Raw genomic sequence first — 15,228 nt, forward strand, 5'->3', positions numbered from 1 at the left:
ATCTGCTTTAGGTATTTGCCAGTACTTACATGTAATCCCTGAGAACATGTTGTTCTGATTTGTTAAGTGCTTCAGTACACTGTTCCATTCTACTTCAATGTGACTCATACACATTTTGTCACCACATTTAAGGCCAAAGCATAGAGACAGTAGAAAAGCCCAACACTTAGAAAAACTATTGTTAAAATGAATGAAACAATACACTTTTTTTCCAGTTTTTATCTCTGAAAGGAATCTTGCTTTTTTTGCTGACACATTAGAAAAATGAAAAATCCAACCATGAGAAATAAGCCCAGCATAATTGTTTTCAGTCAAAATTATTAAAAAATTTAGGAGTCATGAGTTGAAAGCAGTCCTACAGTGGGAAATGTATTAGACAACAGGTGGCGTAAGCAATTCCAGTAGCTAAAATAACACAGACATTATGGGCAGCGTGAGAAATTAACTGAGGGAGTTTGATTTTACAGGAGAACCATTTTCTCCCAGAAAATTCCTGTTCCATGACGGCAGGTAATGGAAAGAAAAAAAAAAAAAAATTGGCTCCAGTCCCTAAAATGTTTGTTTCTGTACTCAGTGGAACTGGAAAGGCTTACCATATGTGGTACATACAATGGATAAAGACAAAAGGATAAGTTGTTTATTGGGTAGTAAATCATTCAATGATGTGAGGGGTTTCCATGGAACCAGCTCCCATTTTCACAAATGAAGAGACCAGCCTGCTCTACATCAAGTGACAGAATTACAGGAAATGGCTTTTCAAATAATGGCACTTTCATGAAGGCTCATTTTGAGACATTTTAACTGGGACTCAGAGCTAAATTTAAAATGCTTTTCAAAAGAGTGTGGGTTTTTTTCCCACATTTTCCTGTACCATGCAAAAGCATACATTGCAAAAATCATCTTTTAGGGTAGTAAAATTAGCTTTTTGAAACCACCATTTATTTGACAAGTATCAATTTTGCTTTCTCAGTAGAATTTCAAAGAAACACACTATTTGAAGCATGTGGCATTAAATTTCCTGAATAGTATTAGTGGTAAGAAAGTTCAAATGATACAGTGAATAAAAAAAATGTAAACCCTATCAATTAAAAGGATTTTTAAATTTAATAAAACACCCTGGTCATTTATACAGCTAAGAATTCATGACGTGTTTAAGTTCACCGAGAATATGCTTTTCCTACTCAAGGTCATCCATTTCCAGGAATTAATAGCTAGTACAACCTAGCCAGATTACACTACACTGACAGGACATTATAGTGTCAGAAGAGGCAAGTTAAAGTCATGAGGCTGAACTCGCAGCAGTTGGGGCTCTTCTCAGTGTAAAAGCACTCACAGGCAAACAACTGCCCATCTGAGAAAACACGAGCACAGGCGTTTGGGGCACTGTGCCCTCCCAAAAGGAGTCATTCCTGCAGTATGGATGTTGCTGACTGCAGCGAGCAATCCACGCAACAGAAATTGTCACATAGAGCCAGCCGCCTCAGATTACACATGCTCCCTCATATCCCACAGTTGATAATTGAGAGCTGTGACCCTTCATACACTGGGTCAGCTCATTCCTGTGGTTTTCTTACTTTGCGAGCAGCAAAATTTCATTCTTATCTAGGCTAATGCTCAGACAGGCTCCATTCATCATTACCTCACCTCTGAGAAATGAAAGTGAAAAGGAGGACTGCAGAATCTGGGTTAGATGAAAACTAGATCTAAATCATACCAAGATCAGCACAAAACTCACCGTCTCCTCTGGCAGCTATACACACAGCCTGAACTGATCTCATGGGATTCTGAACTAAAGAATAACATTTGTTGGATAATGTAGCAAAAGACCCTCTTTTTAAAGGAAAAAAATAATTTGCTTGTGAAATGCTATGAGTTATGCAAGATTCCTATTGCAGAGGTGATGAAAATATTGAAAATAACAGTCCACCACTAAAAAAGATGCTACTATCCAAACCAAAGGTCAAGGTCAACACAAGACTGTTTCGCCAAATTTCTCAAAGGTCAAAATAAAAGGAAAAATTTAATACATAAATATATACATTCATCAAATTGAAGTAATAGCTATTCCAGAAATAGATTTGACAGAAGAGAAGGTCAAGCACGGTTTTCCCAGAAGTACAGTTTCTCAACTCAGCATTTTAATTTTAGCAGTTTGCAGCAGCAATGCTCTAATAGCTGGCACAAAATTAAGCACAACTTTAAGAGGTATAGTTATGAGTAAAATAAAATAATCCAAATTACTAAGACAAATTACATGACTGTGTGTAAGTAACAAAAAGAAAAAAAAAATACCACATTTACTCTCTATGCAAAGTGCTTCACATGCACAAAGTTTTGACATTTCAGTAACTGCCTGACTCGGGGGTGGAATTCAATAATAATTACATTTTGGATGACTGGGGTAGAGAGAAAAAATTTCAGGAACACACAGATTGACAGTAAACTTTTATTAACATATCTTACAATGTCGATTACTGTATTCCTAATTTTATACTCTTCTGATGTGTTATAAAGATTGATTTAGATTCTACAGTAATGTACTGTACTTATGATCATTCATACAGGATATCACACCAGAACATTTGAGTAATACACGCACACACCACTCTAGTTTGGACCTGTTATTTTCAAGGTTAGCTTAATAAAGTAGGACTAAAAAAAGTTATGGGGGAAATCAAAATTCTTGTTTAGCAGCATGCAAGGATATTCAAGTACAATTTTTCAACCAAGTTGATTTTTTTCTTGTTTTTAAATTGACTGGTGACTAATTCACCAGTAAATAAACACTATGAAATACCCAAATGTTAGAGTTAAGGCTAATAGTTTTACTTCACATCCATATGCACAACGAGAGAACATTCCATTTTAAATAAAACACATTAATCAAATTCTGGATACATTATCTCTTGTAAATATAGCACTGGAGCTTCAAACTACAGATTACTCAAGTTCATGAGCCCTGTAATAATGTTATGCTGGAGATGTAAAGAAACTTTTTGCTCTTTAATGACACTTACAAAATGGCCTGATATTCATAATGAGCAATGCAAAAATATTACAGGCAGAACTTATAATACAGTATCAAAAAATTAATATTTTGGAAAAGACATAGCCATTTAGTTGGTGAAACAGAGTAATTCTAATCTTACAGGAAGTACTGTAATACTTTTGAAATATATATATATATTTATATGTATATATATAAAAACCAGCATCCTTTATTGTGGGGTTTTTTTGAATTATGGGTATCCAGAAAAACTCATTGTATTTATTTACTTTTCCTTCTGTCCGTTCTCCTTGATTGCTACACAGTCATTTTATTTCCCCTATACACTTTTCACTATATAATGACTTCCACTGCGGAACTGTTTTCATTGTATATGTGGTTTTATCATAAGATGTTTTTATTTTACACATAGAAATTTTATTTTACACACAAGCTATGAAAGTCAAAACTACCAGGAACTGCTTGGTAGTACTGTATGAAATAGCCAACAAATGTCCAACACTTGTGAAAAACATTAGTAGCAATATATTACATACCAGCATTTTAACTATAATCTTTCCTACGTACTTACACTGTGGGGGTTTAGCCCAGTCATGCCTGTTCTCATGAAATTTTAGCCCTCTAAGCATAAACTGTTTTGGCATTCATCCGGTGAGGCTGCACATGCATTGGTTGTTCATCTAGGCTATCTCTGTTGATTTTTATTTTTTTTCCTTTTTAGGAAACCAAGCAGAAAGAACAGTGATTGCTCTAAACAAATACAATATAGAGGAAACTCCTGAAATGAAGGAAAGATGTAAGATTATATTTCATTTGTGGACTAGCCTGCTCATTTCCAATCCAATCATTCTGAAACATACATCTGGTTTGAAATGACAGGCAGGCTTATGGTTTTTATGCTTGTAACTGGGATTTGTTATGTTGGGTGCCATACAAATTCTCTATATACAGGCATTTCCGTATGTGTTATCACTAACAGTTTATTCAATTTGAGATGGAGAAAAAACCCAAAATTTCCTTTCTGGGGAAAAAAAAGAAAAAATATGTGTTCTGGATTACATTAGGAGCAATAAGATACCTAATTTACACCTATTTCACTTACTGATGGAGAAAAAAATATGAAATTCCTGAGAATGCATAAGTTTTTAGTAATGCCTGAAATATTTCAATAGACCTCTCATGATAAGTGAAATACTCTTTAAAATTCAACTTTCAGACCAATTGTTGTCATGCAGTCTCACAATTGTTTTACAAATTCTGTCTAATTACAAATGCATATCAAGCAAAAACCTCATACCAACACAAAAAAGGCAAAGAAATTTTATCCTACATATTTAGTAGTAGACATATACACTGTTTCAGCAAAAATTGCTAAAAACTCAACTCCATGCAGAAAGGAAAAAAAACCTGACAGCTACCCCTGGAGCCTCTAAACAACAGTAAGTAAAATTTGTGCTTATTAACAATAATGGGCTTTTAAAAACAAAAGAAAAATGGACTACTGAGTGCAATCAGATTGCTCACATCATTTTGAGGATTTAATTTCAAATTATTGTATCATTATTTAGTCACAACAGCAGATAATTTTGCAAAAAATTTCACATGTTCACGAAGTTCCATTTCCCTTTTATGCTCATACCCCACTCCACCCTGAGCCAAATAGCTGAACTCCCATTCAATTAAAGCTATTGTCAGTCAAGATGCATTCATTCATGGTAACAGCAATGGTGAGGTGTGTCGATGATGATGATTTACAAGCCATTATAATGTGGCCCCCATCTTTTATTGATATGATCAAAAGTATGAGACACCCACTGCTGCTCAAGCACTTTGTATCTTTCCTTGCATATGTAGAGAGGTTTACCACGCCTGTAGAAAGAAAAAAAAAAAAAAGGAAAAAAACCCTAATGATTAATATGCCAAATAAATGCAAAACTGCTTCATTATATAATCAACACACAACAGTAATACAACTTTTTTTCCCAGGGGACATACATTTGGTAAGGGGCTTTTGGTTTTGTTTTTAATAAGATAGCTGCTGGGACTTCCCTTCCTCCCTCTTGGATAGCAGAATCCAGAAAACATTTCTTGTTGTCTCAGGTGTGTGTAGTTTGGAAACTACACTCCTTCCCTACTCTGTAATCCAATGGCACTGTTTGATTAAAGGCCAAACAACAACTTTGTGAGAGAAGTGTTTCCCAATGCAACACAGAATTGAGTGTCATTGGGAATGGCAACATAGGAATCTGGCTGTTGGGTGCCTGCTGTATATAATGCAGTGATCATCATTACACCACCTTTGGGCCAAAAACCCAAACAAACCAGAAATGAAAAAAGAGTCAGTCCAACTTGCAGTAGATGTGGATTTTCTACTCAAGGAAGGTAGAGATCTATTATTATCTGTTATTACATGTATTGCATAACATAAAGTTGATCTACACAGAGAAGCAACAATGAAACATGCTTGTAATTAAAAGATTACCTAAGATCTCTGTCTTCTTCACCATGTGCATCTAGATAAACAGAACCCCAAAGGCAGAAACGATGGCCTCGTATGATAATGATTACAGATGCATTAATCAAAAGAAATATTCCTGTTCCAGCTCCACAGTTTTGAGAATGCTGTAATATTATGGGTGTAGAAAAGGAAGAGTGCAAAGATTCTGTTAGTGTCTGTGAACTTTATAACAAAAAGGATTTAAAAAATAGTACTTAGTTTTGCTTGAAATAACATACACACATTATTTACTAAGAAACAGTTTGACAAAGATTAGCCTGCCCCAAAACTCTCCAAGCAAACTGGAACTTCATGTCTTGTGCTGCCATAACACTTGCATATAAAAATGGTTCCCTGCTCAAAAAGGGAGGATATTTGTTATCATGTAAAAACAGAACTACCTAACAAAAATGAGCAAAAACATTCTCTACAATATTTTGTATTTGTTGTTGTATAGCAAACTGTATAGCATGACCAAATATTTTTCAGAGATGGCAAGAATAAGAGAAAGTATTCAGAAAAACATTACCTCTTTTACAGTAGTCTCTAATGTTAGGCATTTGCTTTCTCTAACTGTGCTCACAGATCTAGTCTATGGCTCTACAGATCTAATTTAAATTTTTTTTAGAAGTAATTCTTGCTTGTTTCAATATGTCATTCATCTCTATGAATTGCATGATCTGTATTAATCAACGCATTTTAGCAATTAAAAATGTGCTCTTCCTACATAGTTTTATTACAATTAGAGGCTATAATCGCATCAACTATATAAGATGTAACTAATTATATAGATTTTTAATTATCTTTTTATAACTTTCTGTTTTCATGAAGCTCGACACTTTAAATATAACTGTTAATTCTAGTTTAAATTTTGCCCACCCCTCTTTTTCCCATCATATTAGCCGTATGAGAGAGAAGAGCAAGTTCAAACAATTTCAAAAAGGTCCAAGATACCTCTGAAATTTCTTTGGATTTGATTTTATGCCCCATTTCTAAATACCTCCCCAACAAATTCCCCTCATAGTTTTGTAAAGCCCATGGAATTCCAGCCTTCTACTAACTGTTCTATGGTAGGAAACAGCATAGCTGTCCATGGAAACCTTTATCATAGACAGGAAAACAATGCTATATGCTGTCTGACTCAGGTTCCTGAAAGAACTTATATATATGCTGACTAGAAAACTTTGCTGCTGAATTAAAGTCAAAGGCCTTAAAATAATGATTATCTAGCTCTAGTCTGTAGATCACTAGTAGATGGTCAGGTATATCAGAAAGTACTCTATAAAATTGTAAAAAAACCCAAACCCATACCTTGATATTCTTATGTACACTTAAAGCAAGGAAATAAAACAAAAGAATATACGAACAATCAATTTATCAAAAAATACGAAGAATTTGTAGACAAATCTCAATTGGTTACGAATCAAAACCACGTGTCAACATTATGCACAATGACTTTGTTAGGGTTTTTCAAACAGGTGCAATAGGCTAGGGACTTAAAAAGTTGAAAAAAATTGCTGTCTAGAATCCAGTCTAGGTTCATCTATCAGAAGTAAGCACTAAACATTATATAAAAACGTTTTGGAAAGAAAAACATCAAAACCGAGCAATGGAGTTAATAACTATCTGCGAGTGTGAGAATCAATTACAAAATTTGAATTAACTCTCTCTTACCAGTACACATTCACAGTAACTCTGTTGTTTGCAGCATAGTCCTTTCAAGCATACAAAAGTACCGCAAACTAGACAAACGGCAGGATCTTTAGGAACCTTTGTACAAACAGTACAAGTCTTTCTGTGATAATACTGAAAAATGGTATTATAATTCTCAGGCAACTGAAGGAGGCGTGGCAAGTCCCACTTCGGCTCCTGGATAAGCAAAGCCTACAAATAACATAAGAACAATGTATCAGTTCTGCACATTCATTTACGCACTTACATTCTCTAAGAGAAGAGAATACCAAAGAAAGGAAGCATGCAGTTTAAAAATCCCTCACTTCTGCATTTAACAAATTTAGAAGTTAAAAGTCACCTTGCAATAGTCACCTGCCTCTCGCTGAACACCCTCCCCAACTGTGGTCACATTTAATCTTTTGTAACGGGTGCAAAATGGGCACTAGCCTTTTCCCAAGGATGTTTTCTAAATGTGACATTTTAAGCGCAAAAGTCTTCATAGCTAAAACAAGAGGATTAAGAATGATCTGCAGGGAAGACTTCCACCCACTACACTCAACACACTGCTGCCAGACTCTGGCAGAGACCATGAAAGCTGTCTCCTAGCTAAATTTAGACTAAAACTTTCAAACACAGAACTGAAGTTAGGTTCTGTAAATGATATTTGAAGACATCTGCCTGATTTTCAAATCTGTGCTGCACACAAATTTTGAGGCCATTAAGAATTTACCAGTACTCAAATTTTTTATAATGCAGGCACTACCTAAATACTGGCTTCAAAGCCTGACTCTTCTCTTTTGCTCTTAAAAACACTGCCCAATTTTATGAGTTTTTGGGGTGTTTTGTTTTTTTTTTTTTAAAAGCCAGTAATGGGTTTTCCTTCAACCTACTCATTTTTCTGAGTTTATAACTGATGGGCATAGGAGTCAGATGGGATCCTTCTTGCAAGGTATAAAGTGTTTTGAAGAGTGTATGACCTCAAAACCTAAACTTGAAAAAACAAACAAATGAACTTAAAGAAAAAAAAAAGAAAAATTGCATTTGTACCCGGTTCCTTTTCAGTCATGGAAAGAACGCTATCAGTTTCACTGCAGTCTCTCTCAAATGGCTATCAGATTGGTTGCAACTGTACTTTGAGATTACTCTGAGTATTCAAACTGTCATCCACAATAGCCTAATTCATGCCTGCAAACATACAAAGGCAGCTGCAGATCATGTTGCACAGTGAAGAATGCATCTGGCTTGCCTCACACCATAAACTTAGGAGAGGGGGACCTGAATTGTTGACATGCAGCTTCTTCATAAAAACAATGCAAATAATGTTGAAACATTTCCATTTCACAACTGATACTCCAACTGCACTGATGCAAGTCTTGATACTGTTTCTTTAACCTTCAGAGAAGATGTACCATCTTTTTTCAGTCCACGAGTAATCAGCTTTTATCCTTTTGATCTTTTTCAGTATTGCAACTGAAGATGCTCAAAAATATCAATAATGTCTAACAGACAAGAAAAACTTCTGATAAGTATTTTCTTAAAAGACACAGTTTCTGTTACATACCCTTGATAGGATTCATGTGCAGAAGATATGGGTACACTTAGTATCATGTAAGGATAGTGTTTCTATTTTCTGTCTCCCGCAATCATATGAAAACCAGATAGGTTTTCTTATTCCTGTTTTTAACCAATCCAACCCACATCCACTAACTAGTATTTCTGATTACAGTTTCTCTCTCATTTACAAGCCAGGTTCTCAGTGTATACAACAGTGTATTTGCCTAGTGAATCAAGCAATAAATAGCTGCTTCAACATCGGAACTATTTTGGAAGAAGTAATATTGCTACATACCTTTACTGGATCTGGATGTCTATCTGCAAATGAAGCCAATTCTGAGCACCACTGTGATATCATGTCAAATGCTGGCACTGGCCAATCAAGACAAGAGGCACTGGTGAAGTGATGAGCTGACTGAAAAGATGGTAGTAGACCCAGGCAGCTTGCAAGAACTGTGAATTCTTCATCTTCCTTTTAGGTATGACACCAGAGAAGTTTATATTAATACCTACACTCTGAATTTTTAAATAGTTCATTAAAAATATATCTATTGCAATGAAAACAGTAAAGATGTTCTAGTACAATGATGCTAATAGTCACGTTCAGAGATACAGAAAAGCTTCCATTCTTTTCCAGATTAACTCAAACTGGATTCTCAAAATACAGGAAAACTGGTCAGAATAAAAAAACCAAACCCAAACAAAAAAACAAAACCCCGAGCCCCCACAAATCTAAAAAACACAAACCAAAAAAAGACAATCCCAAACTCCGCAATAATTTTCTTCCTGTTTAGCACCCCAAACTGGCTTGTAACTGTTTTAGAGATGAGATGATTTTGAGGCAAGGAAATGAGGGAGTTGACCTGCAGCAAACTCTACTTAGATCAATCATGATTTAGTAATGAACTTAACTAATTAACGAACGTAAATAATTGTCCGCTGATGCAATGCCTCTGAGAATAAAGTCCAAGTATTAACAGGCATTAAGAAAAATCAGGACTGAATTCCAGTCTGTGTGGAAATTATGCCATCTCTGCAAATGCCAGACAAGTTTTAAAACTATGTTGGTATTTTATGAGACAGGCACCTAGGACCTAATAAAATAAGCATATGTTTGCTGAATTTTAACAATATAGTGCCATTTTTCAGGGAAACTGCCTTGAAAACAAATTTATGGTAGAGAAACAATGCCGTAGAGAAATGCTGTAAAATATGATTAAAATAAAATCTTAGGATAGAAAATACATACCATGAAACAGACACCTTAAAAGTCTTATTTTTGATCTCTACCTTTTAAATGGAAACATTTGAGTGTGCTCCTCTCAATCTGTACCTGGCAACTAGGTAAATCCCCTCCAAAAAGGTGGTGTTGAAGAAGGCTTGTGATCCTGAGGAAAGGCAGGCAGAACTGCTGCAGATAGCACTCTACAGAATCAGGATTCACCTACAGGGGAAGGAAGCAACTACTAAATTCTGCCCCAGATAAATTGTCTCCTATGTAAGAAACCTCAGTATGAACCACACGTTTTTTAAACATACTATATAAACTACTGCATCAAACACATATCCTAAAGGCCGCCATTTCACTAATAATCTGAAAGAACTCTGTGGGTTTTCTTTCCCCCTTGACAAATGTTTTTTGTACTTAAATATTCAGTTTTCCAAGTTTCTGAAAGGTCTTTCAGACATACGATTAAAAACCACAATTATAAGAAGTATTTGTCAATAACTTTCTCAACACAGCGCTGGCCATATATGTTAGTAAAAGAAAGATTTGCACAGGCAAACTGTCCCAAAGGGATGTGCTTTGATCTAGAAGATAGAGAGTTGTACTGCCGTCTTCAGCAAGATCAGAGAAAAATCATTATAACAACAAGGCAGAAAAACTTAAATAAGAGACAGAAAGGGGACATGCTGGATAAATTCTCAAGAGATTTCCCAATACCACTGTTAATTCTTCAGTCTCTCCTTCTTCATATATCTTCCCCTTAGACAGCTCACTAATCACATGACCCAGCAATACTTCCCAAGATTTTTCTCCACTGGATGTGTTCTGCAAATAAGAAGGAAAGAAATCCAAAATGCACTGGTTATGAAAAGGAGAAAAAGTTCTTGTAAAAGTAACATCGATGAAGTACATTTCCTTTTGATCAACACATGAATTTTGACCTAAAAAGATACACATAGTTTTTAAAAAAAAAATTGTACAGAAAGGGAATGCATTTAGCTCACAGTGTGAAATATGAATTGCTACTTCAGTGTGTTATAAGAAATCACTTTTATAATGTTGCATTTCCCATGTTTTTTGTGTGAGTATAAAAATACTTATGTTAAAATTAGGAAGAATCACTTCACGGATATATTGTTTTGACAGAATTTGAATTCTAATACAACTAATTAGAAAAAAAAAAAATCTAAAATGTACTGACCAGAATGAATTACAAACCACTTGCTATCTATTTTAAGTTGAAATGAGTCTATCAGAAAATGGAAAGTTGTGTTTGGAATGAACAATATCTACTACAGATGGGAAAAAATATATAGTGGAAAGAATAAATTAGCCACTTATCCTCGTGCCAGAGCATTTACGTTTAAAGACAACAATTACAGAAAACCATCGAAATAGAAAGCAGTATTCCCATAAATATTTTTCTTCTAAGTCATAATAAATTCTACCCAAGAAAAACATGATTGGACGTGAATTTTGAGCTCTCTCAGCATATCATCAATGTAACAAACAATGAGGGAGTGGAATGTTACTGGGATTCTTAAAAAAAATTCCAAAGCAACTAGGTGAGATTAAGCATGTAAACACTTTGGCACATAACAATGTATAGAAGTCATCAGTTGGCTGCTTTTGTGACTTTTGACATCAATTATAATTGTTAATTTTAGATGAGGTCTTCACCTTTCAGCATTGGGAAGGCAGACTTGCTGTTTATGCTCATAGTCTAAGAACCAGAAGGCAACATATACTTAAAATGGCAGTTAGGACAGACTTTTCATCTACATTATTCCTGGAAGTTTAGTCCATTTACAGCATGCTGCTTAGATACCAAAAGGCACCTTGCAAAGGCAATGAGAGTGAAGTTGGGAATCAAAAGTAGAATATCCACCTCTCAGCCCTGCTGAGAAATTAAACTCTTAATGTTGTTTGATTATGTGTCATGGATATAGAGGGAAGACTTCAGCTTGTGTTTAATGTCTGGAATACCAAACTGAAATAGATTCACTTGGCCTTACCCACAGACAAAAGTTAAGCAAGTGTGATCTGTGTAGTCATCCTGGGATCAAAATGTCAGTTTTGTCAGCACATAAGAAAAAGCCAGCCTGAACCATACTTTAAAACCATTTGGGCCTCCAGAAACTCTAAAGAATGAACGTGGATTCCTAAACTAAAACTTCCCTCTTGACATGCAAAGAGAAAGAATTCGTCTGAGGACTATGGCTAAGCTCAAGAAAAGAAGGGCTGCCAAAGGGCTGGAAGAGAGGAACAGGGAGCTGTGTGATTACCAGGTGGCTGGTCCTCAGTGCTCAGAAGCCTCTTGCACACACATATGGTCCAGGCAGCAACATTATGCAGGAGGAGGAGCAGGAAACTGGAAAGACATCTGGGGAAGGGCAAACTTGCATGTGGGACTTTTGCAAAGCCTCTGGAGTTGAGGTGGACTATCACTGGGGTGGGATGGAAGCCAGGAAGGAAGTGTAGGAGTCCCTGAAGGCCGAGGATCATGCAGAGATCACCTTAAGCACACAGTACTAAGCTGCTGTCAGAACTTGGACCTTTGTACACAGATGATCCACATGAGACAGGCGAGGGAGGAGGAGGATGTTTTCAAGGGAGAGTGAGAGATGCTGTCAGTACAGTACATATGCAGCAGGAAGCAGTGTTCATATCTACCTCCTACCTCTTTTGCTTTCCCACTTGAAAACTGTCAGCCTTCAGTGGGCTTCTTCAGTGGGAGAAAAGTCAAAATTCTCAAATTGACAAAAGTTAATCTGTTGTTTTTTGAATTACACTAAATCACAACATCCCTTCACAGTAACATGCTGTTTAATGTGCTACTATTTCTCACTTGGCCTTATCATCCCTCAAAGACAAGCAGACTTGTGAAAATTCCACTAAAATGGACTGTCTTTAATATCGAGGGAGATCGCTACTTCCTAAAGCCATTATCTGAGCCATTATCATAATTTGCAAGCCTCAAGTAGAAAGTGCCTTATGTGAAGCAAGTGCTTTCACATGCTGCTATAAGCAAACACCTTAGGTGTTTGGTAGCAAGCCCACCCACCACATGCCCTAAGTCTATTTTCATACAATAAAATCTCTCACTGTAGACAGAAAATTAAGCATTGTAAATATATGTTCAGATAAACTCCAACCTCTGCTACTAAGAAAAAGGCAGTCCATGTTTATCGTATGGACTATGAGAGAATATAAACTGGTAACACTTTAATCTGTTTATATGCTTTCTGCCACGCTCTTTAAACTGCAAATTCATCTATCACTGGGGAATCAAGTAAACAAAAAAATGGAAAAAACCCTCACCACCACCAATCTCAAGCAAATGTTCTTGAAATTCTAAGAAAAATACAATATATTGAAAGAAGGGGGTAGAGAAGGAGCTAACAAAATGTAGTACTGCCAGTGATCTCAAATGCTTAATGCAAGTCCAGAAAAAAGCATCCTGCATAGTAGCAGTTTGGCCAGCAGATAATTTGTCTTTACTAGCTTGGAGCTGTGATCTAACTTACATGTGAAAAGCAGTCCATGCTTCTCAGTGGGCATTTGGTTTTACAGCCAACATAATCTAAGGCCCAGCTGTTGTATAAAGGGGTATTCCTCTTGCCATTTCCTCTCCTGGCCCCAACGCTTCCATCCTTTCCCTTGGCCTGGCACTGGCACTGGCACTCTCCTGACCTTCTGTAAAATCAATCCGCTCAGCAGAAAATGAACTGAAGGATTAATGAATGCCACTGCAGGGAACTGTGTCTTTTGGTGGGAACTGGCATTCAATCAGCTCAACTAAAATAGAAAGATGCACCTTCACTTTACTTGTAAATACTATCAAAAGGCAAGGAAATGATAGTGAAATATCTACTGGCCTAGTCTACAAATGTCCTTCTTTGCCTCTTCATCACATAAGCACTCTGGACCACATACTGAGACACATTTATATGGCTAGCTACAAATAAGAAAAGGACAGCGCTTTTTCCCCCCACCAACAAGCTTGCCTGCTTTTCCTGTAAAGGAGTGCATCAGATCAACCAATTGTTTACCAAGGACAACTTCTATTTCACAGGAAGGAAAGCTGCATTCACTCAATACAACTGCAACAAACTCAAGACTGAAACTATAGAGACACAGACTCAAATCTGACACCCAGTTCTGGAACTAGATATTGTAAGTCTCATCATATACCAAAACTGCAAAAATTGCACACACAGAAATAAAACACTGGATTTTTGTAAAGCAGAAGCAAATTATTATATGCAAAGCTGAAGTACCTGTTACATTCCTCTCAGAAATACATAAGCAAAATTTCATAAATGTTTTAATAAATTAACCAACCTTTTTGAGAGCTCCTGACTCTTTCCATGCCATCCTATCTTCAGCACTGCATTTAACAGAAAGTGCTGCCAAGGCTTGAGTATACAATAAAGTGAACAGCACTTTAATAATGCAGGTGAAGTGTTCTGTAAAACAAAGAAAGTAATTTTTTAACACTTGATATTGTTAGCAAATGTACTGATTACAGAGTCTGTAGTTATGGAAATGATGCTTCTCAAATGAAAAGCAAGAGCTATACCAAATGAACCCTCCCAAAGCATACAAAACAGCATAAATATATTTACTGGCTTTCAGAAATGACTTGGCAGCTGTAGTGAACAGGATAAGTACAGGGCAAGTAATTTTCCACTGCTCCATATGTTCATCTTAGCCCTGATCAGGAGTGACTTCTTCTTAGGGGCCTGGTGATACCACGAAATTCTGTTTTGTCCAAATGTTACATCAAGTAAAGCTACCAATTACTGATGGCTACAACTAATTGGGTGTTGTAGATGTAAGCAAATGCATATCCTGCCATCTCTTCTGGCAATGATTAAACCATCTGGGGTGTTACATTCATACAAACACTGGAAAAGTTAAGTTCTCAAAGATATCACTGCAAGAAGGACATTTACCAGACTTCAGTTTCTACCCCTTCACTTCCAGGTATGGATCCAGCTGTACAAGACTTGCTGCAAATCACTCTTTAGTGAGTACCTATTTCCTGGACCTCATGTGAATACAGCAGCAGGACAAAGACAATGTCATTTTAGAACTTACCTTCTTTTGAAAGATCTTTATTTGTTTACAGTTTTTTGTAATATTTAAAGGATTATTATTGCCTACATAAAGGCTGCAGGAGAAAGGCTTTCAAATCTTTTTTGGAATAGAGGCAAATATAAGACTTCCTAAAATTGCAACAGGAAAAAAGGTGAATGTGATCAT

The 15,228-nt window shown here is 36.2% G+C and overlaps 1 protein-coding gene across 1 annotated transcript in view; it reads right to left on the reverse strand.

Moving 5' to 3' along the window:
• Window positions 1-4,326: 4,326 nt before the first annotated feature.
• LOC104617431 (E3 ubiquitin-protein ligase UBR3-like) overlaps window positions 4,327-15,228 on the reverse strand; it is a gene marked incomplete at its 5' end in the record, with an annotated part of 48,970 nt that continues 38,068 nt past the window's right edge. Inside the window, 7 exons of the mRNA XM_010282752.1 lie at window positions 4,327-4,876; window positions 5,490-5,629; window positions 7,179-7,388; window positions 9,028-9,204; window positions 10,066-10,176; window positions 10,678-10,785; window positions 14,305-14,429. Coding sequence (XP_010281054.1) covers window positions 4,759-4,876; window positions 5,490-5,629; window positions 7,179-7,388; window positions 9,028-9,204; window positions 10,066-10,176; window positions 10,678-10,785; window positions 14,305-14,429 — 989 coding nt within the window. The remainder of the gene's footprint in view (window positions 4,877-5,489; window positions 5,630-7,178; window positions 7,389-9,027; window positions 9,205-10,065; window positions 10,177-10,677; window positions 10,786-14,304; window positions 14,430-15,228) is intronic.

Source organism: Phaethon lepturus, unplaced genomic scaffold (assembly GCF_000687285.1).
Source record: "Phaethon lepturus isolate BGI_N335 unplaced genomic scaffold, ASM68728v1 scaffold8292, whole genome shotgun sequence".
NCBI lineage: Eukaryota > Metazoa > Chordata > Aves > Phaethontiformes > Phaethontidae > Phaethon > Phaethon lepturus.